Source organism: Erythrolamprus reginae, chromosome 1, assembly GCF_031021105.1.
Source record: "Erythrolamprus reginae isolate rEryReg1 chromosome 1, rEryReg1.hap1, whole genome shotgun sequence".
Taxonomy (NCBI): domain Eukaryota; kingdom Metazoa; phylum Chordata; class Lepidosauria; order Squamata; family Dipsadidae; genus Erythrolamprus; species Erythrolamprus reginae.
In genome coordinates this window covers 313,998,428-314,026,379 of record NC_091950.1, presented here as the reverse complement: position 1 = coordinate 314,026,379, position 27,952 = coordinate 313,998,428, and the positions used below count along the sequence as shown (strand labels likewise).

General features: G+C 37.5%; 1 protein-coding gene across 19 annotated transcripts; it reads left to right on the top strand.

The window, feature by feature from the left end:
• The first annotated feature begins 23 nt into the window (after positions 1–23).
• BCLAF1 (BCL2 associated transcription factor 1) lies at positions 24–23,718 on the top strand. Of its 19 annotated transcripts, none has more exons than XR_011557427.1 (14): positions 24–209; positions 3,631–3,755; positions 4,670–5,575; positions 8,596–9,264; positions 9,361–9,530; positions 14,934–15,039; positions 15,592–15,676; positions 16,476–16,651; positions 16,785–16,944; positions 17,805–17,916; positions 19,372–19,518; positions 22,128–22,334; positions 22,446–22,530; positions 23,124–23,718. XR_011557427.1 is itself a non-coding variant. In XM_070733575.1 (12 exons), exons 2-12 carry the CDS (start codon positions 3,652–3,654, stop codon positions 22,449–22,451), a joined length of 2,688 nt encoding a protein of 895 aa, XP_070589676.1. In that variant the 5' UTR covers positions 24–209; positions 3,631–3,651; the 3' UTR covers positions 22,452–23,718. The 19 variants fall into 19 exon arrangements, 9 of the variants coding, with proteins under 9 accessions (XP_070589676.1, XP_070589671.1, XP_070589680.1 ...); XR_011557431.1 differs by having other exon boundaries at positions 72–209; positions 15,595–15,676; XR_011557423.1 differs by lacking the exon at positions 16,785–16,944.
• The last annotated feature ends 4,234 nt before the right edge of the window (positions 23,719–27,952 follow it).

Below are 27,952 nucleotides of genomic sequence, written 5' to 3'. Positions count from 1 at the left end.
CTAAATTGCGGGCTTTCCGACCCTTTTTTTTCCCGACAGCGGAAGTGACGCATTCTTTTAATTCTAACATCGCAGAGAGCCCGTCTTTCTCTATGATTTCCCTCTTCCTTTCCGTCCCTCTCCGCCCCATTTCTTTTTTTTCCTTCGTTGAGGCTGGAAATGGCCGCCGGGTGGTGAGAGTCCGGACGGGAAGGTGTTGGCGAGAAGGGGTGAGCCCCACGATTTAGGCCGGGATTCGAATGTGCGGTTTAGAGGTCGAGTCGGGGAGGGAATTAAGGACCCGATTGTGTATGGTGGGCGTTGGGGGGTGGGAAATGGATTCGACCGTTATACTTCCACCCGATGGTATCGACCTCGTTTCCTTCCCCCCTCCCGTTCCCCGCGTGTGGTGGCGCGCGAATCTCTCAGCGCGCGACGCAGCTTCTCCCCCCCCCCCACACTTTGGCTAAGAATTTTCCCCTCCCCCATTTTCTCTCTCTCTTGCGCGCGCGCTGGGCGAGCTCATGTGATGAGGGGGGGGGGGAGGAAGAGAAGGAAAAAGGAGACGCGGAAGAGCTTCCGTTGCTCTCCACGCCTTTGGACCAGGCCCGGTCAGCTGCCTTATCTCCTGCCTCCGTCGTCTTTCCACCCCACCCCCCCTTTTGTTTTGGGCGCGGCCAAGGCAACCTGGGCGCCTTGACGCCCTGTGGCGAATATTTCGGGGCTGCCAGGAGGGAGAAGGAAGAAGTGTGTGTGTGTGTGGGGGGGGGGGAGCCGCCTTTTTGCGGTGTTTGTTCTCAATTGCGGGGCGGCCATTCCTGACCCAGTCGCCCCTGTGGCTGCGCAGGCGGTTTATGTGTCGGGAGAAAAGAGGCCGCGAAGGGGATTAAAATCATAAAAGACGTCAGCGGAGTTGGCTATTATTGGACCGCCTTATATTGAAGAAAAAGGATTCTCTGGTAACGTCGAGTTTTTTTCGAAACTTAAAAAAAAAATAGTTCCTGTTGGTTTTTTTTTTGTAAATTTCAAGGATCGTGCCAAACGGCTGTTTAAAAAAACCCCCGGCGGCGTCTTTTATGTGTAATTGGTATTCTAAATCAGAAGGTATAAGTGTAAATCTCTTGAATTTTAACGCTTTGTAATTACGCCAATGTGAATGAAAGGAATTTGTGGGTTATTGATGTCATTGAAGGAAATAAGATGTGAAAGTTTAAGAATAAGAATTAAATAATAATAAGTAGATATTTAGTTTATAGATACCAATGAGTCTCTTTCATGTTGTAGACAAAATAAGATTATTTAATTAAAGAATAAGATTAAATAATTATTATTTATAATAAAGAATAAGAATTTAAAATCTTACCTTGAGATTTTAAGGAAAAGGTCGTAGGGATTATGCATTGGGTGTTTGGAATTGGTTGTAATGGGGGGGGGGAGAAAAAAAGATAAGTAAAGATACTAGGAAGAGAGGAAGCAATGAGGCTGAAAATTAAGAGGCACAAGATATTATAATTAAAATTCAGATATAGCAATTGTTTTATGTATAATTTGTATTTTAAGAACAGAAGGTGTAAGTGTAAATCTCTTGACTTTTAACACTTTGTAATTATGCCAATATGAATGAAAGGAATTTGAGGATTATTGATGTTGCTGAAGCAAAGAAGATGTGAAAGTTAAGAATAAGAATTGTTAATTTGAGATTTTAAGAAAAAGATCACAGGGATTGTGTATTCGGTGTTTGGAATTGGTTGTAATGGGGGGGGGAGAAAAAGATAAGTAAAGATACTAGGAAGAGAGGAAGCAATGAGGCTGAAAATTAAGAGGCACAAGAGATTATAATTAAAATTAAGATATAGCAATTGTTTTATGTGTAATTTGTATTTTAAGAACAGAAGGTATAAATGTAAATCTCTGGATTTAAACATGTTGTAATTATGCCAACATAAATGAAAGGAATTTGTGTGTGATTTGATGGAGTTAAAGCAAATAAGATTAAGAATGAAAGTTAAGAATAAGAATAGTTAGTTTGAGATTTTAAGAAAAAGGAATTGGTTGTAATGGGGGGGGAGTATAATGATAAGTAAAGATACTAGGAACAGAGGAAGCAATAAGGCGGAAAATTAAGAGGCCGAAGAGATTATATATAATTAAAATTAAGATATAGCAATATTTTAAGAATAAAAATTGAATTAATTGGTGGTTTACCCTGAAGAGGATTAGGTGGGCATTAGAGGGGTGTAACATATGCCAAGGTTATAGAAACTATAAACATAGAAATGAAATAAAATAATTTTACGAGAAGTGGCACCATTAGTATAAAAATAAGGAGCATGATATTCTGTTAAATATAAGTGGACTGAGGTTGGGAGATACTCAGAAACAGTTTTAGAGGGAAGAAGAGGAAGTAGAAAGGGAGATAGAGAAGTGGAAGGAAGTAGAAAATTTAGAGGGTTAATAGAGAGGCAAGGGAAGGAGAAGGGGGAGTGAAGGAATAAAACGGAAGGAAGAAGGGATGAAGGTTGGAAAAGGGGGAGTATTGGGTTAGATAATAGGTGTTGAAAAAGATGCAAAATAACATATTAGTTTATGAAACAGTGAAAATATTTTATTTTATTGATATATTTTAAGGTGTATGTGTTTTGTTATAAAAATGGAATTTGTGGAAAGGAATAAAAATCAAAAAAACTTTTTTTAAAAAAACTGAATTTCTCTGAAGTGTAGGGTAGGGAATACAGTAATTGGCTTTAGTTTAAGGTAAGAAAATTGGAAGCAAGAGAGCAGCATGCAGATATTAAAGAGGCCTTTGTTATCTGGAGGTTGTTGCAACTGGTTTTATTTTCGTTGTGCTTAAAAGAATGCAGCTATAGGAAACATTTGTGTGGCTAGGGTTAGGGTTTCCTTTAATCTTTAATTACTAAGAAACATTGGATTGGATCCAAATGTACACAGATTCAGTTTCTTCAGTTAACTGTAGAATAGCAATAGCATTTAGACTTATGTACCGCTTCATAGTGCTTTTACAGCCCTTTCTAAAAAGTTTACAGAATCAGCATACTGTCTTGCCCCCAACAATCTGGGTCCATATTTTACCCAACTCGGAAGGATAGAAGGTTAAGTCAACCTTGAGCTGGTAGTGAGATTTGAACTGCTGAACTACAGCTAGCAGTTAGCTGAAGTAGCCTGTAGTGCTTCACTCTAACCACTGCTCCACTCTGGCTCTTCTGGGGGTTCTTGCAACTGGTTTTATTTTCGTTGTGCTTAAAATCCGGTGCTGTTGATTATTCTTAGGTGTTCTGTTTTGAGATCAAGAAAACATTTATATGAGTAGAGTTAGGGTTTCCTTTAATTTTTAATTACTAAGAAACATTGGATTGGATTCCCAGAAGTTCGGTTTCTTCAGTTACTGAAGATGCTTCCACCTTTCCCATCATACTAGGCCTCCCCCCCACCAAATATTATCCAAGGGTCATAGAATTAGATTAAGTTGTGCAGGAGATAAGGTAAAGATAAAATTGGGCTAATTGGCTTTGCTTTTTAGTCTGTTATAATAAAAATTGAGACATGTATTATGATCTTTTTGAATTAAAATATAAAGAAATTTATGTCTGCTAATAATAAAATTGGGACCACATGTTACCTTCTATTGGACAGGTGTAAGCTGTTGTGGAAAACATGGGTCGTTCTAATAGTAGATCCCATTCCTCAAGATCGAAGTCTAGATCTCACTCTTCTTCAAGATCGAGATCCAGATCACATTCTAGGAAAAAACGTTACAGGTAACTTACTTTTTATTTTATATTTTAACTCAACATAGTTGCTTCATTTTTACATGCTGATTTTATAGAAGAACTTCAAAATGCGGCTTAAAATTGCCCACTTTTTGTTGCGTTCAAATATCCTACATGAATCACACTTGTTTCCTTTTTTGTGAATCTTTGTCAATTCTTGTTGCCCTACTTTATGGTTAGTGAAATTAGCAGAGAGAACTGTTGATTGTGGAGGCAGCAGAGGGAAAAAAAATAAATGAGTTGCCCTGAATTAGGGAGGAGAGAAGAGAGAGAGAGAAACCAAAGGTGTTTAAAACAATGGTAGTTGCGGAATATCTTCTAGGGCTAGGCCAAGGAAACGGAAGTATAAAATTGTCTCCTTAGTGAAGGAGATGGGGGAGGAAAACAAAGTACAGAGTTTCTCTTTTGTTGAGAAAGATAGTTATTTTATGTTGAGCGTGACTGATCATAATATTTACCCAATAGCCCTGGGAAGTAGATATTTAGTTTGTAGATACCAATGAGTCTCTTTCATGTTGTAGACAAATGATCCTACAAATGTCTACAACAGGAAATGTACCAGTTCAGAATACCAATCTTCTGCTCTCAACAAATAGGATAGTATTGCAGTGTCTATAGATAATACTAAGGAAATAGTCATAAGTTTCTGTTAATTCATTACTTCCATCACACCCTGTCAATAAAGATAAAATATTTCTATTTGCAAATCTGGGTCATGTGATATATTCTGGTGGCAATTCTTAACATTCTTGGGACTTGCTGTTCCAAAGTATTTCTTGCCTTATAATACTTTCTATATAAATTTTATATTTGTGTTCTTATTATTAAATAATTTGTGCATGAGTGAGGGTGTTGTTTTTTTAAATTGAAATTTGGAGAAACTAACATGCTTTTTATCTTAGTTCTAGGTCACGGTCTAGAACATACTCACGGTCTCGCAGTAGAGATCGTGTTTATAATAGAGATTATCGCAGGGATTACAGAAATAATAGAGGAATGAGACGTCCTTATGGCTATAGAGGAAGAGGTAGAGGATATTACCCAGGAGGTGGAGGCAGATATCACCGTGGAGGTTATAGGCCTGTCTGGAATAGAAGGCATTCTCGAAGTCCAAGACGAGGCCGCTCACGTTCCAGGAGTCCAAAAAGACGTTCAGTCTCTTCTCAAAGATCTCGGAGCAGATCACGTAGATCCTACAAATCATCTAGATCTCCAAGATCCTCTTCCTCTCGGTCTTCATCTCCGTATAGCAAATCTCCAGTGTCTTCCAAAAGACGTGGGTCGTCAGAAAAACAGACGAAGAAAACTGAGGCAGCTGCTTTGCAGGATAGCCCATTAAAAAGTAAATCCCAAGAAGAAGAGAAAAATACATTTGAACACGACCCTTCTGAGCCTTTAGATGATTTTAATAAATCAGCAGCAGCTTCAGCTGATATTTGGCCTGGCCTTTCTGCGTATGATAACAGTCCACGGTCACCTCGTAGCCCTTCTATTGCCTCTCCACCTAGTCAGAGTTCTTCATGTTCTGATGCTCACTTACTCAGCACAGTCCACTCAGCAAAAGACACCCCTCAGCATTCACATTCCATTCAGCATAGCCCTGTAAGATCTGGGTCTGGTTCTCTTGGAAATGGTTCCAGTCGTTATAGCCCTTCTCAGAATAGCCCTTTACATCACATTCCTTCAAGGAGAAGCCCTGCAAAAGCAGTTGCATCACAGAATGCGGCACGGGAAGAGACTCGAATGCGTTCCTTTTATCCTGAGGCTGGGGAGCAGGAAGGTGCAAAAGGAGGAAAGTTTCTGAAGAGGTCAGTAATAAAAAAATTATGGTGCTTAATATTAGTCAACATAAAACAAACATAATGTGCAATAAATGTATCTGCAAATTTATTCAAAATAACATTTTGGTTGTAGAAGGTAAACAATACTTGACATCTATATTTCACTGAATCAGAAATGTAAATTTCTAGGGGGGTTTTTGGAATATAATGAATTCATGTAATGAATTTTGAAATATAATGTATTCATAGAAAATCTAAACATTTAAAAGTACAGTAGAACCTCGACATACGAGCTGCTCTATATACGAGCATTTCGAGGTGCGAGCTAGGAGGGGAGGGATATTTCTGTTCTACTTACGAGCCCAAATTCGGGATACGAGCGCTCACCGCCTGTCCCTGTCAGCGGCCCAGCCACCTTCACCCGCCCGGACAACCGCCAGAGGGGCTCCTCCGGAGGGGCGCACAGGGAAGGGCTTGAGCCGCCGCCTTCTCCCTTCCCCGTGGGAGCGCTGCACCTCTTGTCTGCCCGGCCCGAGAGGCACGAAACCGCTGCTTATGCCGGGCAGCCCGCCTGGAACGCCAGCAATGCCGCCGGGCCGAGTCGTGGAGGGAGGGGGGGGACGAACTTTGATCGTTCAGACATCGGCTGTACCAGAAAGAATGGAAAATTGGCAGCCAAGCTCTGCCAAGGCAAAGTTTTTAAAAGCGCCGTTGCGCGCAAGCTCTCTTCCCAGGATCAAGGCACGGAGCTTAGTTGGGATCCGGGTCCGTGTTCTAATATCATCCTCCTAAGCTTAACCCCCCAGCAGCGATTAAGATCCGAGCAATCAAGTCTCCCTCCCGGAGCTAAAATCCTCCCGGCTCCTGGAGGGCTTTTTCCTCCCACACCCACCTGCTTTTAAGGGCAGGATTTTGCTCTCCCTTCAGGGGAACGGCAAAAAGCCCGACTTTTCTCAAACCGACTCGCCTCTCCGGGACAGCTTTGTTTGGAGCGCGCTGGGCCACGAAAAGGAGGCAAAGCCAAAACCTCAGGAAGCGCTGGAAGTTGAAGGCAAAGGGTGTGAGTGGGCTCAGGACCCCTGCCTGATCCCACACTTTCCACCCGCAAAGATCAGCCTAGAGGCTTCGCCCTTCCCGCCCGCTCCCCCGGGAAAGAAAAAGCAGCCTGGCTCCCTTTTCCCTGGCCCTTACCTTCACAGCTCAGGCAGCGCTGGACTCGCCGCAGCCGCCGCTACCGCCGCCTCAGCCCTCGGCATGATCGGAGAGCTACTACAAGGAGGCGCCTCCCAGGCCCGACTCAACCCCGTGCGCCCCTCCAGAGGAGCCCCATCCCGGGCGGAGCGGCCTGAGGGGTCCGATGCAGCGTTGCCTCCTCCCGCGCCCCGTCCCCGCTCGGCAATCGGCCCGGCGGCATTGCTGGCGTTCCAGGCGGGCTGCCCGGCATAAGCAGCGGTTTTGTGCCTCACGCATTAATCGCTTTTCCATTGTTTCCTATGGGAAACAATGTTTCGTCATACGAGCTTTTCGACTTACGAGCCTCCTTCCGGCACCAATTAAATTCGTAAGTCGAGGTTCTACTGTATGCTATTTCACTTTAAATATTGTTTTGAAAATATATTGCTCAAAAAAATAAAGGGAACACTCCACACATCCTAGATCTGAATGAATGAAATATTCTCATTGAATATTTCATTTGCACAACTATTCCATTTGTATAACAGCATGTGAAATTGACTGTCAATCAGGGTTGCTTCCTAAGTGAATAGTTTGATTTCACAGAAGTTTGATTTACTTGAAGTTATATTTGTTTTTTTAGTGTTCCCTTAATTTTTTTGAGCAGTGTACTTCTGTATTTTTAGCAAATATAATTCCTTTTCTAATATGCCCTTACACATTAATGTACATTGGTACTTCATTGAGTAGAACAATACAGAAAAATCCTTAGTAGGATTGTATGAACTCCAGTGATTTGAGAACTGATATTTTCAGCAAACATTGGAATGTTATCTCTCAAATTCTCTCCAATTTGGGGAAGTTGCTTCTGGAAATTTTCATAGTGCTCCTTAAACAATATGTTCTGAAGGGGAAACAATGTTTTGGAGTTCTCCAGAATATTCCATTCCTGAATTGCCAATGTTTGCACATTCATACTTAATAAAAGAATCATTATTATGATTTATATATAAATTGGCGTATAAATCCAATTAATAAATAATAAATAAATAAATTTACAGTGGTATGCCATAGACCATGAATAATTTACATTCAACTATTTAACTGCTTGCTTTGCAGGATAGATTTAAAATATTTTTTGTTTATGAAGTTGACAATATTTATCTTATGTATGAAACATAACAGCTATAGTTATGCATAAATTACGTAATGTGTAAATCTATTCCTCTGCCCAGCTACTAAATTACTAAATGGGTCAGAAAACAAGTTATACTTTTATTTTAAAAATCATTTTTATCTATAATAGGTCATGGCAGCAGCAGAAGGGAAGGAGGGCGGGGTTATATTTGAGGACTTTCTATATCAATCTGGTAGACCATGTGAGATAAGAGGTTGATCAGATTGACTTAGTCCTGTTCCTCCAAGCTATTCTCATATTTTTATGAAACAGTATTTTAGATGCTGATTTGTATTGAAAGCTACTCCTGTCTATACAGTTTAATTTGTCTATCAAAGATCGCAGAAGTAATGGAATTTGTACAAAAACAATGTATAGATTTTTAAATAACATATTTTTTGGAGGCACAATGGTTTTGTTACCCCTGGCTCCCAGGAACACTGCAAGCCTCCCAAACCCTGTGCCCTGTTTTTGGCAAAAATTGGAATTTTTGTCTCCCAGCCCCCCAACCCCCAGGAGCACTCTGGAGGCTGCCCAAATCCTCTGTGCGCCTTTTTTTTCTTTCTTTTTTTTTTGGTTGCAAAAATGGACCTGTCTTTCACCCATTTTTGTGAAAAACGGGGCATGCAGAAGTTTTTGGAAGCCTAATGTTACTTCTCAATGAAAATACTCCATCATCTTTTTTTGCTATTTACAGGTATACAGATGAAGAATCTAGGGTATACCTGCTTGATAGGAATAACACTAGAGAAAAAGATGCTCAGAAAGATAGAGGATCAGAAAAGGGGAGGACAGAGGGAGAAAGAGAATGGGAAGACCAGGACGCTTTGGAATATTATCTGGATAAAGAGACTGGAAAACAAAAATTTAATGATTCAGAAGGGGAAGACACAGAAGAAACCGAAGATTATAGACAATTCAGAAAGTCTGTTCTGGCAGATCAGGGTAAGAACTTTGCAGCATCTCATCGTAATGTTGAGGAAGAAGGCTCCAAATACAAGTCTAAAATCTCTATGAAGGCAAACAGAGAAGGTGAAACATTTAGAGAAGATAAGGGCTATAAAGTTAAAGAGACAACTAGCTACATAGTTGAAAGACCTATTTTAGTAAAAGATAAGCACAAGGAAGATGAGAAAATCTCTGAAAGGATGATGAAGAAAGAGATGCAATCACCTGAACAGGTAAAGTCTGAAAAGCTCAAGGAACTCTTTGATTATAGTCCTCCTCTGCACAAGAATCTGGATATGAGAGAGAAATCTATCTTCAGAGAGGAGAGCCCGCTTAGGATCAAAATGATAGCCAGTGACTCCCATCGACCTGAAGTTAAACTTAAAATGGCACCTGTGCCACTTGATGACTCAAACAGGTAATTATCCATAATTTTAATCATTTCTCATATTCACAGGAGCTCATTTTTCATAAGCCTTATCTTCCTTTTTTTTGTTTTTATTACACATATTAGACCTGCTTCCTTGACTAAAGACAGGCTGCTCGCTAGCACACTTGTCCATTCGGTCAAGAAGGAGCAAGAATTCCGATCCATCTTTGACCACATTAAGCTTCCACAAGCCAGCAAAAGCACATCGGAGTCATTTATTCAGCACGTTGTGTCCTTAGTCCATCATGTAAAAGGTACGTCTTGAGATTACCGTATGAGACAAGTACCACATTCTGTTAAGAGAAGAATAATGTTAACTTTAGACTGTTAGATTCAGCTTTTTTTCCCTATTCATCTTCATATTTTTATACATACTTTCCTGTTAAATTCTAGAAGGTTTGGTAAGTATTAGAAAGCTTCATAGGAATAATATAACATTACTTGATCCTTCTGTAGATTCAGAAAGAAGAGCTATAGGAATATGTAAGCAGAAGAAGATAATACAGTGATCCCCCGGGTATCGCGATCCCGATCATTGCGAACGGGCTAAATCGCGATTTTTCAACCCGGAAGTCAAAACACCATCTGCGTATGCGCACCCTTTTTTTTATGGCCACGCATGCGTAGATGGCGCCGGGCAGATCAACTGCTGGGCGGCTTCCCTGGGTCTTCCCCCTCTTGCTGGCGGGAGGGCGAGCGGCGGGCATCAGCGAGGAGTTTCCCCACCGCCCACGCAAACTCCTCGCTGCCGCTCGCCCGCCCTTCGCCCGCCCACGCCGTTCGCTCGCGCCGCTTCCCAGCTGAGTCCTGAAGCGAATTGGCTTCAGGACTCAGCTGGGAAGTGGCGCGAGCGAACGGCGTGGGCGGGCGAAGGGCGGGCGAGCGGCAGCGAGGAGTTTGCGTGGGCGGTGGGGAAACCCCAATCTTCGGCTCCTCGCTGCTGCGGCGGAAGTTGCATGCGCAGATGGTGTTTTTACTTCCGCAGCGCTACTTCGCGAAAAACCGATCATTGCGAGGGGTCCTGGAACGGAACCCTCGCAATGATCGGGGGATCACTGTACACAGAAAGAGACTTTTTTAGTGTAGAAAAAGGAATGGGATTTTATAGGGTGGAAAGAGAAAGCAAAGATGATTTTTACAGGACCAAATCATGTAGATGGGAAATAAGGGGGAAAAATAATGTAAGAGATAAAGATTCTACTCTGTGATGATTCAATAATAAATAAATGAATGTGTGAAAAATTACACATGTACTAAACATAAAACCAAAATAGTAGTGACATGGCCTTTTGGAGTCAGTAAAAATTATGAAGGTTACCATGAGAATTGTGCACATACAACATAAGCTGTTATGCTGCAGGTATGTACATGTTAGTATGTATAAATTTCTGTTGCAGTATATATTGAAATTATTAGCTACAATATAGAACAATAAACAAGTAACTGATCTTTATGCTAAACAGATGTTGTACAGTGTCAATTAAGACTTGCATTTTATGTTATGATACCGTCAAATTGGATAATACTGTATGTTAATTAAATAATTTAGCAATGATACCGGGACAAGTTTCAATTTCACCTAATAACTTGTATAAAGTTATGCTTCAAAATAGGATGGTTTGAGAATACAAGACTTAACAGCATACAAATCCAGGGGACAAGTAGCATAACACCCATTTGCAAGTGCAAATAATGCCCTTTTGATAGTGTCAAATGAATGAAACCATTCAAATAAAACAATTCTCTTGCTTCTCATGAAAGCTTTAATGGAAGACATGTATGTAAAATATAAGATGCCACTTTGGAATTAAAAAAATTGCTAACAAACTACTTACCAGTTCATCACACATAATAAAGATAGAATGGTAATTATGCAAACATAAATACAAGGTTTTGACTAATTTCAAGTACGGCAGTGGAATCTTGGTCTTTGGAAAGAGGCATTTTTATTTTACAGTACAACATGCTAATCTTTGCCTTTCAGTTTGTATGTCATTTGATTCAAATAAATATCTAAGTTATCTGAGTCCCCTGGAGAAGGTCGGCCTAGAAATTTGATAAATAAATAAATGTTATTTGTTTATATTGCCAGGAATGTACACCCTAACCCAAGAAAATATGCATTAAAACAAACCTAGTTCTTTTCTAATTTTCTTAAGTGTATTCCTTCTATTGGAGCTAAAATATTCTAATTTGATGATCAAATCCAAGAGTTCCATTAAAATTTAACAGAATAAGCTAAAACTTAGAGAATTGTGTAGAAAGCAATGTGTCTGGATATTGTAGACTTTCCTAGCCTAGTACTCTATACATTTATTGTGAGAGTTAAGTCTTTAACTTTGCTGGAGGGATAGGCATTGGTGGAAAAAACTGACTTTGTGTTATATCTAAAAATAGGAACAAACTCTTAGACTAAAACTGGAAGCCTTTAGTTTTGATTACAAATAGAAAAAGTAGCTGAAAGCACTGGAGAACTTGTGTACAGCCTGCCGGCCTGTAAATTAACATGACCTTACAGAGTCACTAATTTTTCTGTTACATAGTAGAGGGTTGAAGGAACATTATTTCCAGGGCTAATTGGGAGCATATAATTATATACCTAAGATATATCAAAATGTATTGTATACACATATACAGTGATCCCCCGGGTATTGCGCTCCCGATGATTGCGAAATGGCTATATGGCGATTTTTGAACCCGGAAGTAAAAACACCATCTGCGCATGCGCGCCCTTTTTTTCTATGGGCACGCATGCGTAGATGGCGCCAGGCAGATCAGCTGCTGGGCGGCTTCCCTGGGTCTTCCCCCGTTCGCCGCTCGCCCGCCCTTCGCCCGGCTCGCCCGGCTCGCCCGCCCGCCCGCCGTTCGCCCGGCCACCCGCTGTTCGCCCGGCTCGCCCGCTGCTCGCCCGCCGCTCGCCCGGCCACCCGCCGTTCGCTCGCTGCTCGCCCGGCCACCCGGGTTTGTTTGGCTTCGGGACATGCCGGCGGCGACGTTTTAAAACAGCCGCGCGGTTTACCAACTGAGTCCCGAAGTCAAAGGCGAACTTCGGGACTCAGTTGGGAAGCCGCGGGGCTGTTTTAAAACGCCGCCGCCGGCGACATGTCCCAAAGCCAAACGAACCCGGGTGGCCGGGCGAGCAGCGAGCCCGCCCTTCGCCCGGCCACCCGCCGTTCGCTCGCTGCGAGCCCGGCCACCCGGGTTCGTTTGGCTTCGGGACATGCCGGCGGCGACGTTTTAAAACAGCCGCGCGGTTTACCAACTGAGTCCCGAAGTCAAAGGCGAACGTGGGCGTGGGCGACGGGGAAACCCCAATCTTCGGCTCCTCGCTGCTGGGAAGTAAAAACACCATCTGCGCATGCGCAGATGGCGTTTTTACTTCCGCAGCGCTACTTCGCGAAAACCCGCTCGTTGCGGGGGGTTCTGGAACAGAACCCTCGCAATGATCGGGGGATCACTGTATACACTGGTTTTGAATTATGTAAATTGTTTGATTAATAAGCAAGATAGTATACATGAATATGTGGCTTCTGTTGGACTGTGCGTACCTTTCTCAATATTAGCTTCATTTACTGTGATTTTACCACCCCAAAATCTCTTATATAAATTACTATCTGAACCTGGAACTCTGTGATAAAAATTGAATGCTGCCTTGTTACATTATTTCCCTTATTGTAGCATTAGTTCAGAAACTATTACATTTGAAAATTGTAGGAAGTCATCCTGGTTGAACATAATGCAAGAAATCAAATTTAAGCATGCTATATTCATTTACCCTCATTAATTATATTTGATAATTTGAACACTTATCTTGAAATTGGATTATGCCATTAAATTCTGCCTAGGTAACAATATCAACTATTTTATATTGCTCATTCTGATGGAGTAAACATCAGGTTAAGAAAAATCCTGAAAATGTGAAAATGCGTATGAAGAGTGGTCAAATGTACTGATAAAAAGCCCAACAGTCCTGTAATTCTTTTTTCCTAAAAATATGGTCTTTGAAAAGAAAACACATTTTCTTTTTGAAGTTGTCATAATATCATATTTTACTCTTCTGACTTTAAAGCTATTGCTTGTTTAATAAAGGAGCAGCAGGCAATTGTTTTTTACTTATTTACAATAAAACATTTCTTGGCTTATTAGAAAGATTCAAATACATAATTTTGGGTCCAGATTTTGCCACTGTTGGCAGGAACATTTCTTGTACAGCTTGCATGTTTAGAAGCTGTGAAAAACTCAGGAGGATTTACAATGTTTTGTAACCACATACCAAATTTTAGACACCTCTCCCTCAGATACATTTGCCTAGAAAATGTAGAAAGCAAACTGCTTTACATTACTCAAAAAAAAAAAGCTGTATTTCATATTTTATTAAGAATTTTAAAAACTTGTAAGGTTATAAAATCCTGTAAGTATACTTGCCAAAGAGATCATTTAAGTTGAATGTTTTCAGTTAGTATATCCAATATTTACAGATACCTTCTTGTTTTAACTACTGGTCTTTGGCCAGTTTATAAAAAATGTCTCAATTCCCAGTTTGCTTCCCAAGGTTATTTAAATTTTTCTGCACGCAGTAAAAAGAACCTGTGGATCACATTTTGGTAAAAATGTAGTAGTAATTTTACATTATTGGTGCAATGCAGCTAGACTGAACAGCTCTTCTTTTACATAGAGCTGAAAATGCCCAGTGATGTTTTCTTTTTCATTGCAACTAGGTCCTGGAATATGTTTTGAAATGGCAAAATCCATATTACAAAAGTAAAATAGCTGTTGAAAGATAACAGATGCACAAACAGGCAAAGTTGAACTTCTATCTTCCTGGCAAAAATGGCACAAAAACTGAATTGCTAGCTCAAATTCCTGTGTATGATGGAATTATGATTGAGGCACTACCCTTGTAGTGGCCATGTCAAGTTTTAATGATTGGTTTTAAAAGATGTGCTGGATGTTGGGCGGTAAGTTGATACAGATGTACATTGACCTGTTAAGCAGATAGTTTACTTTATTTGTAACATTTCATAGTCCTTTTAATTTACACATATACTATTTTGCATTTAAACACATTTGTTGAACTGGTCTTTCAGAAGGTTGTGTGTGTGTGTGTGTGTTATCAATTTATTGGTATTGGCTAAAAGACAAGAAACTATGCTGTCAAGTTTGCCAGAATGCCAGATGTTAAAATCTAAAAGTGTTACCTTGGTGTTAATTTTAAAAAGAAAAAGAAATTGTGATCTTTAAAAGAAAATGACCTGTGAAACTTCATTTCATGTATGCCTTTTGGAGAATAAATCCAGCTGAGTTCAAGAGGGTTTATTCTTACAGCAGTATGCATAGAACGACAACTTTATTTTAAAATTGCAATGTATGACCATGCTCCCTCTAATACTGCAATATTTCTCTCACAATGTATTTGGCTCCTGTGGGTAAACAAGATGTGCACTATATACTTTGACTGCTTTTTAAATTTAAAAAAATGATCATTCAGTTTATAATGGTATAAAGAGTACAGATGTGTAAGGAATTTCTAAACTACAAACAAATCGGGCAAATATTTGTTGCTTACATTGTGAAGTCCCTGGCTCTTCTACATTCTCATTTGATATGTTGATATATTTTGGTTAATTAGTATTTATTTATGCTCTGAAATTCTACAGAACAATATTTCAAATCAGCTGAAATGACCCTAAGTGAGAGATTCGCTGCTTATCAGAAGGCTACTGAAGAACATAGCACCCGGCAAAAGAGTCCTGAAATACATAGGTAATGCATTGTGTTATTGTTTAGTGTAAACGTTACTCACTTTTCAAATGATGCTTACATTTATAAAAAGCACCATGTCTCTTGCATATAGAATGTGAATAGGATAGAGGTTCCTGAGTAAAACTGCTGTATCTGTTGTGAGATACATGAGGTTTTATAATAAGGTAAGAGTGAAGTGTATATTCATCAGTTCTGTTTTTTATTCCATTTAAATGGAAATCCATTTAAAATTGAAGCAAATAATTATGTCTGGGATTTAAAGAATTGTTGGGTGCATTTTTTAACCTAAAGATTACTCATATTTCTGAAAGAAATGCTAATGTATTTGTATTCAAAGAATATTGTGTATTGTACAGTTTATCAGTAATGCAGTTGGATTTGTGAATTGTGTGGAGGTTGATTTGTTTGTACTGTATACATGTATGGCATTTTAGAGGGGTATATTAACATTTTAATGGTTTAGCTTTAGTTTCTCCTTTTTGTGCTTTCAGTTTTCCATTTGGCAATTCTGGATGTAGACATAATAATTACTTTTGACAATCTTGCATTTAGAAGGATTGACATCTCTCCAAGTGCCCTGAGGAAGCATACCCGTTTATCAGGAGAAGAGAGAACCTTTAAAGAAGAAGCTCAGAAAGTAGGTTCTAAATTGATACACTTTTTTAAAGTTAAACCATCCTATACAGTCCACAACTAAATAACTATCCTAAAACACCCTTCATAAAATTGCATTTATACCTTACTATTCTAAGTAATGCTAAACTTAATACATTGATCATCTTTTCAGGATAGGTCAGTTTTGTGCATCTTGAATTATGACCCATAATTCTTACAAAATAAAGGTCATTACGTTCTAACCTTATTCCACGGAATAACCGAATTAAACAAGACTATTGTAGTAATAACATTAATAAGAAATTACTCTGACATTTCATTCCCATGAAACATTTGGAAGTGTTTCTCACTTTTTTTTTACAATGTAATGTTAGGGTTTCTGTGCCAAACAAATCATGTTCGATATATTAAAATATTGTTAAGAGGTTTAACCTTCCAGGAAAATGATTAGATAGAAATCTAACAAATCTGTTTACAGTTTGTTATAATTGTCTTTTGAATCAAGTATCATTTCCGGTGACTACATGAACAAGTCCCCGCTGTTTTCTTGGAAGTGCCATCTTCCTAAGATGGAATGTCCCAAAGCCATTCAGATGGATTTTGTGTGTAAAATCGTACTAAAACCCTTAGTATCTTGACTTCTAATCCAGCATCCTTAACCTCAACTTTATATTGACCTCTATGTAAAATACTTTTGATATAAACAAAATTTACAAAATTTTTAGTGTTTCAAGAAAGTATGCATAAAGCTACAAACGCAAGAAATTCATGTATTATAACATGTAGTTGTAAAATACTTCAATGAAATCGTTTTGATCTAGGGAGATAAAAAAATAAAGTGCGATTCTGCTGATCTTCGACATGACATCGATCGGCGTAGGAAAGAACGAAGTAAAGAACGAGGAGACTCTAAAGGTTCCAGGGAATCCAGTGGGTCAAGAAAACAAGAGAAAGTTCCAAAAGATTACAAGGATTATAAACCTTTCAAAGATGATAGGTAAAAAAGCATAATTTTGTAATTAATGTTCTAGTTAAATGTCTAATTATGTAATTGTAAGCTTAATTGCTTTCAGTTTTCCCTTTACAATCGCACATCTAAATGTAAACAATTAAAATTATTTGTTTTACAGCAAAAATGTATTTGTCTTTTACACGGCTTATGGTGGATGAGGACAAAAACTTTGGAATAGCAAGCTAACACTGAAAAAAAATGACAAATTAATCTGTCCTATTATCCAGGCTACATCAGGAGTTGGACTTCAATGCAGTGCATTTCTGTAAACAGTTTGTGTAAGAACTTTGGTTCGTTATGCTTGATTCCGCACTTTTTCAACTCATAACACCCAGATTATGAGAATTTTACTGAAATTTAAATTTAACTTTGGCAAGGGGAGGGTTGGCAAGAGGAATTTCTTTTTCTCAAAACTTGTAATATGAAATTATACAGGTTGGTAGTTTAGGAGCAATGTAATACTATTGCAATACTTGCTGCAGTGAAATAACTCTTTTATGCCTTTTGAGTTTGGTATTAATGTTAGAAATCTATGGTCAAGTCAATGCCAAATGTATTTCGTATGAGAATATTGAATATGAATGTTTTATGTCCTGCTCTTTCATATACAGTATATATTAATATTATTAAATCACTGATTGACATGTACTTTATATTTATGTCTCCTCAACTGATGTCCACATGGTTGTCAGTTACTGATTAGTTCTGCATCTTGTGGCAATATAATATAGTTAAAAGTTACTATCAATTTTATTGATTTTTTACTGTATGGGTAAGGTGTTAAAATAGACGGAACTAGGCTAAAGCTAGCACCTTTCATCATTTTTCCCTCCCATTCTGAGATTGTGTGAAAGCATGCATTTAAATGTAGCTTTTACTGGCTTATTGGCTTTTTTTTTATTAATAACATGCTAATGAGCCATAGCTGTTAAAATTATAGATGGAAGCTGGATGGAGTAATAATGTTCCACATTAGCTTCAAAACAAGAACAGAGGATAACTTCTGAGAATACACAAAATACATCCAGTACGTAGGGCACAACAGCAAATAGTATGGTTTCTTATTTTTCAGTAAGCAAAAAAGAGAACAAGACCATTCTCGATCTTCCTCAACTTCCTCCCCATCTTCCTCATCCAGTTCCCGAGAAGAAAAGGACTGCAAGAAAGAAAGAGATGAAGAACTTAAACCCCAGCACGAGCAGAAAGAATTTCCAGGTTTCACAGGAGTTGGAAGACCTAGAGGCACATTTGTAAGTTTCTTCTCTGCAGTTATTTTTAACTGTAGTTTATAATCAATGAATTAAAATACCCAGTGTACATTTGAAGCATATAGGAATACAATTAGAAATAGTCACATTGGACAGTAACTTGTAGCAAGGTGTATTTATATAAATTATAGGAAAATAATGCATTAGTTTGGCATAAAGTGAAAAATATACCAGAGCATCTTACGGTACTTATATAGTATGCTATCTAGATAAATTATTGCTTTAAATATTCACAAACATTTGTGTGTTTAAAGCCAAAGCATCTATTCTATTCTCTGTTCTTTTTTATTTCTTGCATCTATTTGTAATAATTTATTCATAAGGCATTTTCTTTGATTTGTTCTTCAGGTTTGATACTTTGATTCCCTTCTTTTTTAAAATATTAAATCCATACATTGGGAGTTCGCCAGTAGTATTACCTTATATATCAACCGCTAGTGGCAAATGCAATTTACTGAAATTAGGTGACACTGTCGTTGAGAATTGCTACCTGAAGTTTTATATAATTAATTAGAAACACATGATTTGATTTGATTAGTTCATAATTAGAATAAACATGTAGCTATTAAAGGGCTATCAAAATTACATTTAAAATAATTGAACTAATATTGTTATCTGAACTAATCATTTTTCTCATACAGTTTCTTAGAAAGTATTAAAGTTAATTAAGTGTACTGGACCTTTTAGGTTCTTTTTTCCGTTAACCAGACTCAGTATAAGTATATATTATATATTGTGATTTAGGACTCCACAGTAACTCCCAAAGCGTGACCTTCATTTTTTAAATCTGAAGCCTTTTGTTTGCATCATAGGAAAATTGGAAAGGCTGACAAACGTTGCAGAATTGGTAAAGCATTTCATCCTGCAGTGGGGATTTCCTCACATGGTTTCCTCTTTAGCCTTCCCTGGCAGTTAGAGAAGAAGGAAATGTTATTTTCGGATTCTATGTTTTCTCTACTGCCTTTCCCAGTTTGGGCACTCTAAATTTAACAATTCTGACATTCGGGGAGGTGACTCATATATTTAGAGGATGGCCTGGTTGGGAAAGGCTTCCCTAGTGCAACAGTTGCAGTCAGTAATTTGGGGAAAGTTTGAAGTGAAAAGGAATTACTAGAAATCACTTCCTTTATTCAACCAGAAAAAAAGCTGCCTCTGTATTTGTGTGGGGAAGCTGTTACTTATTTAGTTATTAACTATCGTGCGCACAAAACTAGTTTTTAAAATCTGGATTTTTTCAGTAAATGCTGCATATAAACGTTACTTAGCAGCACTGAACATATTAAAGGAAGTGTAAATAGCTTTATTTTAATTTTGAAATATCTTCATTTTATGCGACATGAACAGAAGATTTTAGGTAATGCAATAATAATTTATTGCTATGTGTAAATGAATTAAACATTTTTATTATTTAAATACATACATGCTTTGGTTAATCAGTTTCGAATTAGAGGCAGAGGAAGAGCCAGAGGCGTGTTTGCTGGAACAAATACTGGTCCTAGCAATTCAAACCCCACTTTTCAAAAGAGACCAAAAGAGGAAGAATGGGATCCTGAATATACTCCAAAAAGCAAGAAATACTTCTTGGTGGGTGTCATATTATATGCATGCATCTTTTCTAAAGTCTTATTTTATAGCAGCAATATCTAAAACTATTTCTGTAATTTCAAGAATCTTTACTGAGTCCTCTGACAGTGAACATCAGTATCTGTATTTGCTTTTATATCCTTTTACGTAGTCCAATGCATGGGTGTCAAACTTGCAGTGTCACGTTGTCATCATGTAACTGTTGCGACACTTTCCCCATTCATGGAGCTGGGGTGGGCGTGACCCGTGCATGACACATCCGGCCCATGTGCCGCCAATTTGACACCCCTGGTCTAATGAAAGTTCTTCTGCCCCATCTCTAGCTAGTCAGTTGGCAAGAGGAGAGAAAAGATCTAGTTTGTGCAGGCTACAGCGTGCAATTACAGATTTTGTTCAACGGATTGCCTTCTGTTATTTGTAAGTGAAGATCTAGGCCTTCCTTAAAAGCCGAGGAAAAGCCAGATAGTGTAATAATATCTCAATTGCTTAGAGTTGACTGACATAATGCTATGTCAGTCAACTCTAGGAAATCAAAGTAATTAAATAATAATGATATGGTGTGCTTAACTGTTTTTCAAAGAAATTTCCTATTGCTTAATTTTTTTCACTGTGTAAATTTTCTTCATTTTCACTTCCTGTATTTTCCCTTTCATGTTTTTCCTTCATAATGTTTCTTGGTGAATAGCAGGTGTGTACACAAGCGCTCTGTTGGTGAATATAATATTTATATTGCTCTAATTATTAAACTAATTGTGTTTATTTAGAAAAAAACAGGATTTTGATCTTTATGATCTTATGACTTTTCATCCTGCTGTAGGCACTGTTAAATAATTATTTCTGATACTTTCTATTTATTTTGTTAAAGATAGGTTTAAGACCTTCAGAAAATAAATTCCAGGTCACAAATAAAAAGTTCGCTATAATATTTAGAAAAGATAATATTACTTATTGTCTCTCTTTCTTCTGTGGTCTACTACTAACCAAGTATAGATTTCTTGTTTTGGATAGAAGTGGAGTGATTCTTCTCGGATCAATCAGCCATGTCCCCCTCCATGATACTTATTCTGTTTCCTGTTTGGTTTATATTTTTCAGCTGATGTTACATGGTTGCAGAATGTATTTGGTTGTTATCAGTTTGGGTGGTAGGTTCTGTTGGGAAAATAGTTTTTAACACTGTTGTACTTTTTATGATTATTTGAGATTCTGCCATCTTATTTATTATTTATTTAATATGCTGCCTGTCTCTATCCAAACTGACTCCATGTCTTCTATTATCTTTTTATCTTCCAGTACTTCACTCTTTGTACATGTTATATTTTGGGTAACATAAACCATCAGCAATTATTTCTATTTACGTGTGAGGGAATTAAACTGTAGGGATATTTAGGATTTTGCCCTTTTCTTTCTTTTCCTCTTTTTACCATCTCATTTAATAAAGAATTCTGAGTAACTTAAAAATTACTATTAATTTTGTTGGCTTTAATAATAATTGAAAGAGCCAGTTTAGCGTAGTTGTTAGGGCATCAAATCAGAACACTGAGTTCTAGTCCTTCCTTAGGCATAAGGCCAACTGGATGATCTTGGGCTACTCACTTTCTCTCAGCCCTAGCAAGGAGGCAAAGGCAAAGACTGATTACTTGAAGGGAGAGGGAACCTTGCCAAAAAAACCCTGCGGGGACTTGTCCAGGCAGGCTCTAAGAATCAAACATGAACAGAAGAAAAATAATAATTTGTGTTACTCGTTTTTTTTCTGTAGTTTTCTTTAAATTTGTTATGTGTTGTTTCTAAAATTTGTTTTTCTGTCAATCTATTTTATTTTTTTGTACCCTATGAACTAAAAACTAGATAGTTTTTAGGCACAAAATATAACAATATGTAACAAAAGTTAAAATATAATATTAATTCAAGTTGTTAGAAATTTGTATAAAGAAAGATTAATAACCTAAATTTGTTGCATTTAAACTCACGTGCATAAAGTTTTCAGTTTCTCAGTGGGTAAGTAGGTTGAACTGCCCTGGAATAATAGGTGTCTAAAAAACTTGAATACAGCTGGCAAGCATACAAAAAAAGAAAGAAATAGAAAAGAAATGGAAGTGTGTGCAGAGAGCTGAGAGATAGAGCAACTTACTGAAAACCTAGAGTGATTCAACTAAATTGTACTTTATCAAACTGGTCCTTGGGGGCCTTTGATGACATTCTTAGTTTGTTGGAGAGCATGGCACCAAGTGGGAAATTCCAGGGTCTATATGCCTTGCTCTCTATGCTTTCCACCTTTGCGTAGAATTTTGAATATAGTCAGGGCAAGTTTTATGTTTTTGTATCTTACTAAATTACTGATTTATTTTAAAAAGTTAACTTTTACCTCAGCGGTAGAGCATGTATGTGTCTTACATATATTTCTGCACTAACTTCAGGGCATGTTGGAGAGGTGTGTCCTACAATGTATTGGAATAGCTTGACTAATGATTGAACTTGGTATATATGTTATCTTTTCATCTTTCAGAATAGTAAAATCAAATAGTTCAACTACAATAATTAATTAAATTGATGATAAATGAAACTGTTCTTAGTGCCGCTTGGGTTCTACATTTTTATTTCATTTACTCTAGCATGATGACAGAGATGATGGTGTTGATTACTGGGCTAAAAGAGGAAGGGGGCGTGGTACTTTTCAGCGTGGCCGAGGAAGATTCAACTTCAAAAAATCAGGTAGCAGTCCAAAATGGACACATGATAAATACCAAGGTGATGGACTTGTAGAAGATGAAGAAGAAACAATGGAAAATGAAGACAAGGAGAGACGTAAAGAAGAAAAGGTATGTATTATGCTGTATCCGTTAGGTTTTTGTTTTTGTATTGTTAGTTGTATTTCTATATAGCTTAAAATACTGTACCATAATTGTGCGTATATATATTTTTTTACACAGGAATAATAACTGAAGATCAATTGCAGCTGAAAAAAATATTTGCTATCTGCGCAGCATTTTTAATATGAATTGTCGTCAAATGAATGTAAGCATTTTACTTAAATTTTACTGTTGGAGAGTAGTTTAGTTTTGGTTTTGGTTTAATTCTTTTGTAATCTCACTCGTAATTGTTGAAGACTATACAAAGCAAGTAGTAAAGGTATGATGCTATTTGTCATGATCAACTTTAAAAAATGTTTACTGTTATAGACAGTGTAACTTTGTTTTGTCCAAAAAATCTGATTTTAAACAGAGTTGTACTTCATTATCCCCTCCACAGCTATGTTTCGTTCTTGAAATAAAACTTAGGTCTGCGCATTTAGATATTGAGGCAGCAATTTAAAATAAATCTGTACTAAATCTTGGAGCTAATAATTTCCTGGAGCTTTTTGTTTGTGTGGCTTATATTTAAATTGCAAAATTGTATAATCTGGAGTGGGAGGCTTATATTTTGTTTAATTCAGCCACCTAAATAATGTGGCATGTAAACAGCACTGCAAGACTTTGACATGAGTTTTCACAAGGCTTGTTCTTGGATAGGTTTGAGAATTAAAGTATCCCAGTAATATGAGTGTAAGTAGGACGTTATAAGAGTACTTTGGGGGTCATATTAATTTTCTCATACATTCACATTTCTAGAAAACGATGGGCGTTCTCTTCTGAACAGATCTAGATATGACAAATAAAGCTGTAGCTTAACAGGTGCTACGTTTCTCCGTCCACATAATCTTACTTCTAATGGGGAAATGCTTCAACTATTTGTGTAACAGCACTAAAAGTAGTTTGACCTTCTGCATATTCTATTCTTGTGAGAAGACCTATCCTACATTCCAAACGTTTAGGCGTACAACAGAAAGGTAAATTGTAGTGAAAAAAGTTACCTTTAACACAAGCATGCTTTGAGTGTATTGTTTCAGTGTTTATATGCCTAATAGACATAGTCTTATGTAAATCACAGGATGCAATTCATTTATAAAATTTAAACTGTATATAATGAATGTGAAATGGAGTTATTATGCAAGAGCGTTAAATGAAGTTTCATTGGCATCTGGTGAAAAATATTGGCCACAAATTTACGGCAATACTGATTCAGCGATTATTGCATCAACGTTTTCCCCAATTTGTAAAATAATATTTCTGTGGGTTTTCTTTAGCAAAATAACCTAAACTATGGGACATCTCAGTCGTGTTTTCAGTCTTTGGTGGAATAAAGATGTGAAAATTTAAAATGAAATGAGCTTGTTATTACAGTTGAATATTACAGAAGCTTTATATCTCTACTACTGTATACTTGAAACCATGAAGTAAAAGAACGAACTAGATTAAAACCAGAATCATATAAACTAGAAATTTTTAAAAAATTACAATTTAACCCCCTCCCCTTCCAAAATCATATGTATTTTAAATTTTTGCTGAAGTCTTGAAATACAAAATTTGTATTTGGTGCCATTTGGCTAACCTGTAAGAAACAAATTAGTTTTACACTAAACCAGACTTGCCCTTTCAGCTTACTATTACCATTTCAGCCATCAGGTTTTCAAGCCACTTGAAGCAGAATGGCTTCCTTTATTATGACAGTTTGAAGTACACCTACATTGATAATTCTAATATATACATCAAAATGGATCTACTATGACAGATTAGTAGCCTTGCCACCGTAATGGCCAAATGAAATCACAAATGAAAGTAGATTGCAAACTAGACAGGGCTAACTAATTGGATTGCAGTGGTACTTGTAAGCATCAAAACATCTATCATTTCCTTGGTGCCCAATGGACTTTCTGCCCTACCTCAGTTAGAGGGATGAGCTGGTGTGGATACATATTTATATAGCTCAATCGGTAGCATTTATTTGCTGCAATACTTTTCAGCCTTCCAAAATTCCCATTAGGCTGGTGAACAACTGAGAGAGATAATTTATCTTCCTGAAAATAGTTTGTCACTGGCCCACCCCTGCAATTCTTTTAGGCCTCTTCCCCCAACACATGTTATCCAAATTTCCGATGTTTCCCACCTCCCTAAAAGTTTTCTTTCCTTGTGACTTTAAACATACATGTGTACCTCCAATTGATAGACTAGGGAAAGGAATGATAATTCCTTGTGTTACAAAGGTATTTGACAAAATTTAATAACATTATTTTGCAAAATTTGGCTTGTTTGTAAGGGTTTTTAAAATGTAATCATTTTTATAAATCTTTGTAGTTGGAATTTGGGAAACACTCACTCATTGAGGGTGCTGCCTCCTTTTTGTGACTTTTCTTTGTAACTATTAGCATGCTATAAACACAGTCTTTCTGAGTGTTAAGAGAGAAGATAATATATATATACAGAATATTTACCTGATGAAGTATTTTGTTTCATGTTGTCGTGAATAATTTTAGTTCACCACTAAAATCTTTGGATTATTGATATATGCAACGTTTGGTTTAAATTAATTTAAACAAAAACAGCATTTATCAAGTCTCTTGGAAAAGTTCCATCATAATGGGATTTTTTTGTACTATCTTATGTTCACAATGGTTCGAAACAATTTTTTTTGCATACTTCAGCTTGGAATCCGAGTCTGTGGAGAGGGGCGGCATACAAATCTAATAAATAATAATAATAAATAATAATCCCATCCTGGCTATTTCTTTACTAACAAATAAAAATCCTTGGGTTGGAAATTTATTAAAAGGTTTAGTTCTCATAATGGAATATGAACACTGCATAGGTTAACTGGTTAGGTGATAATCTGCTACTTCTTTTATCATGACCTGGTTCACAATATTAAGCCAAAAAGTAAGCTTTACTGATCACAATGATTAATCTTATGCACAGCCTGAAATTAACTGGTTTATTGCACAATGTCAACACAATCAGCCTTCATTATTGTTAAAACAATTGTTGTTTTTTTACAATTTTGTTTATTTCTATGTTGTCCAACCCCAACTATCTTGTCTAGGTTAACAAATGCTAACAATTTTTTAAAAATGAGGATAATGCAGTTTAGATAGTTCAACATCTCATTCTCTCCCCAAGTAATGGATAAACTACCGCCCCATTATCTCAACTTTAACTGCAACCCTACAGCCTGAGGGAATGTAATGATTTTAATGCTGTTTTAAAGACTGATAAGGTGGAAACATGAATCTTGAGGTGGGGGGATGCAGACCAGGCCCACCACCTGGGCCCTACTAGGTATCTGTAATTGATAGCACTAGAAGTAGCCAACTGTATCAGATGTTATAATGTGGGCAGAAACCATTGGAGACATATATGTCCCTTAATTATTTATTTATTTATTTGATTTGTATGCCGCCCCTCTCCGTAGACTCGGGGCGGCATACAAATTAGCTATGCCCTATGTCAAATAGGGTTTTAAAAGTGACAATTGGTTCCTTAAATTGTACTCCAAAGCAAACCAGAACCAGTGCAGTTCATGAAGCATGGATGTTTGTGATATGGTACAACCTGCCCAATTCTCATGGAGCTGTGGAACCACTGGTACCTTTCAGGTGATTATCAAAGTAAATCCTTTGTACAGCACATTGCAATAAGAAGGGCCTCCTAATTAAAGAAAGGACACAACTGGTGAACAAGATTAGTGTGAAAAACCTTCCTGAACACAGCTGCCACCTGCCTATCAAGCATTGAGGATCAAAGATGGAAGAACTCACACTAGGAGTCTCAAACTACCCACAACCAATCTTGCTAGTGTTGAGGCTTACTTTGTACTTCCTCATCCACCCTTCAGAGCAAAAAGGTATTGGGTTTTATGTGTGTTACTGTTCGTTTTCATCAGCAGGGAAAAATGAATTACACAAAAAAATAAGCACATAGAATAGATGGCCTCATACTGCCTAGCGAAGTTAGGTAAGCACACAATCTGGAAAAAGTACAAAGAGTAATTTGAAAAGGTGTTCTCCAGTTTCTTTTGACCCTAAAATAAATGGCTGGGTAAAACAAAAATAGGAAATGATAAACTAGTACTGTCTGTCAAGCAGTCAAATAAAGGGAGATGGTATTTATGGACATCAAATCAGAAAACAATATGATTTATTTAAAGACAAAAAGGTTAGATGTTTTATAGTGCCATGTTTAGGAAGGTGCAATTCTAAGATGAATTTAAGCATAGTATTTCTAGAAAAATTGTATGCAATTATGAGGCTTAAAAATATTTTAAAATATCTACTAGTTAATGCTCTATTCTCTATATTACATATACAGGAAAAATCCTGACATCTCTGGAACAACAAAATTGAAATAGTAGGAATTAATATATTTTAGGCAGCTCGGATTGTTCAAAGGACACTTATTATAGCGATAGGAATCAACATCCAAATTTGAAAATAGAATAATATACTCAGGAGAAAATGATACGCCAAAAATCTGGAAAAAAAATTACAAACATCACTCTAAGCCAGATGCAGGCAATACAGTATTTAGCATTTAAGGTCCATGCTTTGGGATGGGACAATATAAATGTAACAATGAGTGGAGTCGTTCATTCCATGTGGGAAAAGAACCCCAGAAGACAATACCGGCACAAAACCACTTTTATAATGATTCCAATATACACTGCTCAAAAAAAATAAAGGGAACACTTAAAGAACAGAATATAACTTCAAGTAAATCAAACTTCTATGAAATCAAGCTGTCCACTTAGGAAGCAACTCTGACAACAGTAACTTCTGTCAGCTAATAACAGTCTTAAATTATTTTTGTAGTAGCAAAAGAAAAAATATAGACCATCTTACTTCAGATGAAAAAAAAGGCTAGCAATGATTAGCAATGCATATCGAAACGTTCAGTGAGGAAGTAGTTATCTGAACTTGGCATATTCTTGCAGTCAAGAAGATGAAATACATCGACAATAAACCATTAGCAGTAGAAGCAATATAGCTTGCAGCGCAAATCCGATTTTTCTTTCTGGTCAACAATGAATTTTAGTTGAACCTAGGCCTCGCTCACAACGGAAGCGGAAAGTAGGAAAGCAAGAACATGCTTGATCTTCAAAGGAGGTTGCCTAAGCCAGTGTTTCCCAACTTTGGCAACTTGAAGGTATCTGGACTTCAACTCCCAGAATTCCCTAGCCAGCGAATGCTGTCTGCGGAATTCTGGGAGTTGAAGTCCAGATACCTTCAAGTTGCCAAGGTTGGGAAACATTGGCCTAAGCAGTTGGGGAGGAAGGGAACGATGCGATTCAATGGGTGCCGCTGAACGCGAGCCACAGGCGGCGGATCAAGTGACCGGCATTAAATACCTCCTGCAAGGCCGAGAAGTAGATGATATTTAGCAACCGACCTTCACCTCAGTTTGGAAAAATTGAAAAATACGGTTGCGCTTCTGCATCGTAACTTACGGAAATTCCGTGAGCCTACTTAACGAAAGACACTTTATTCCCCCCCACGCACGTCTATTTTTATTATTTTCTCCCCTCACGACTAGATCTATGAACAAAAAAACCCATAAGCTCTGCGATTGGT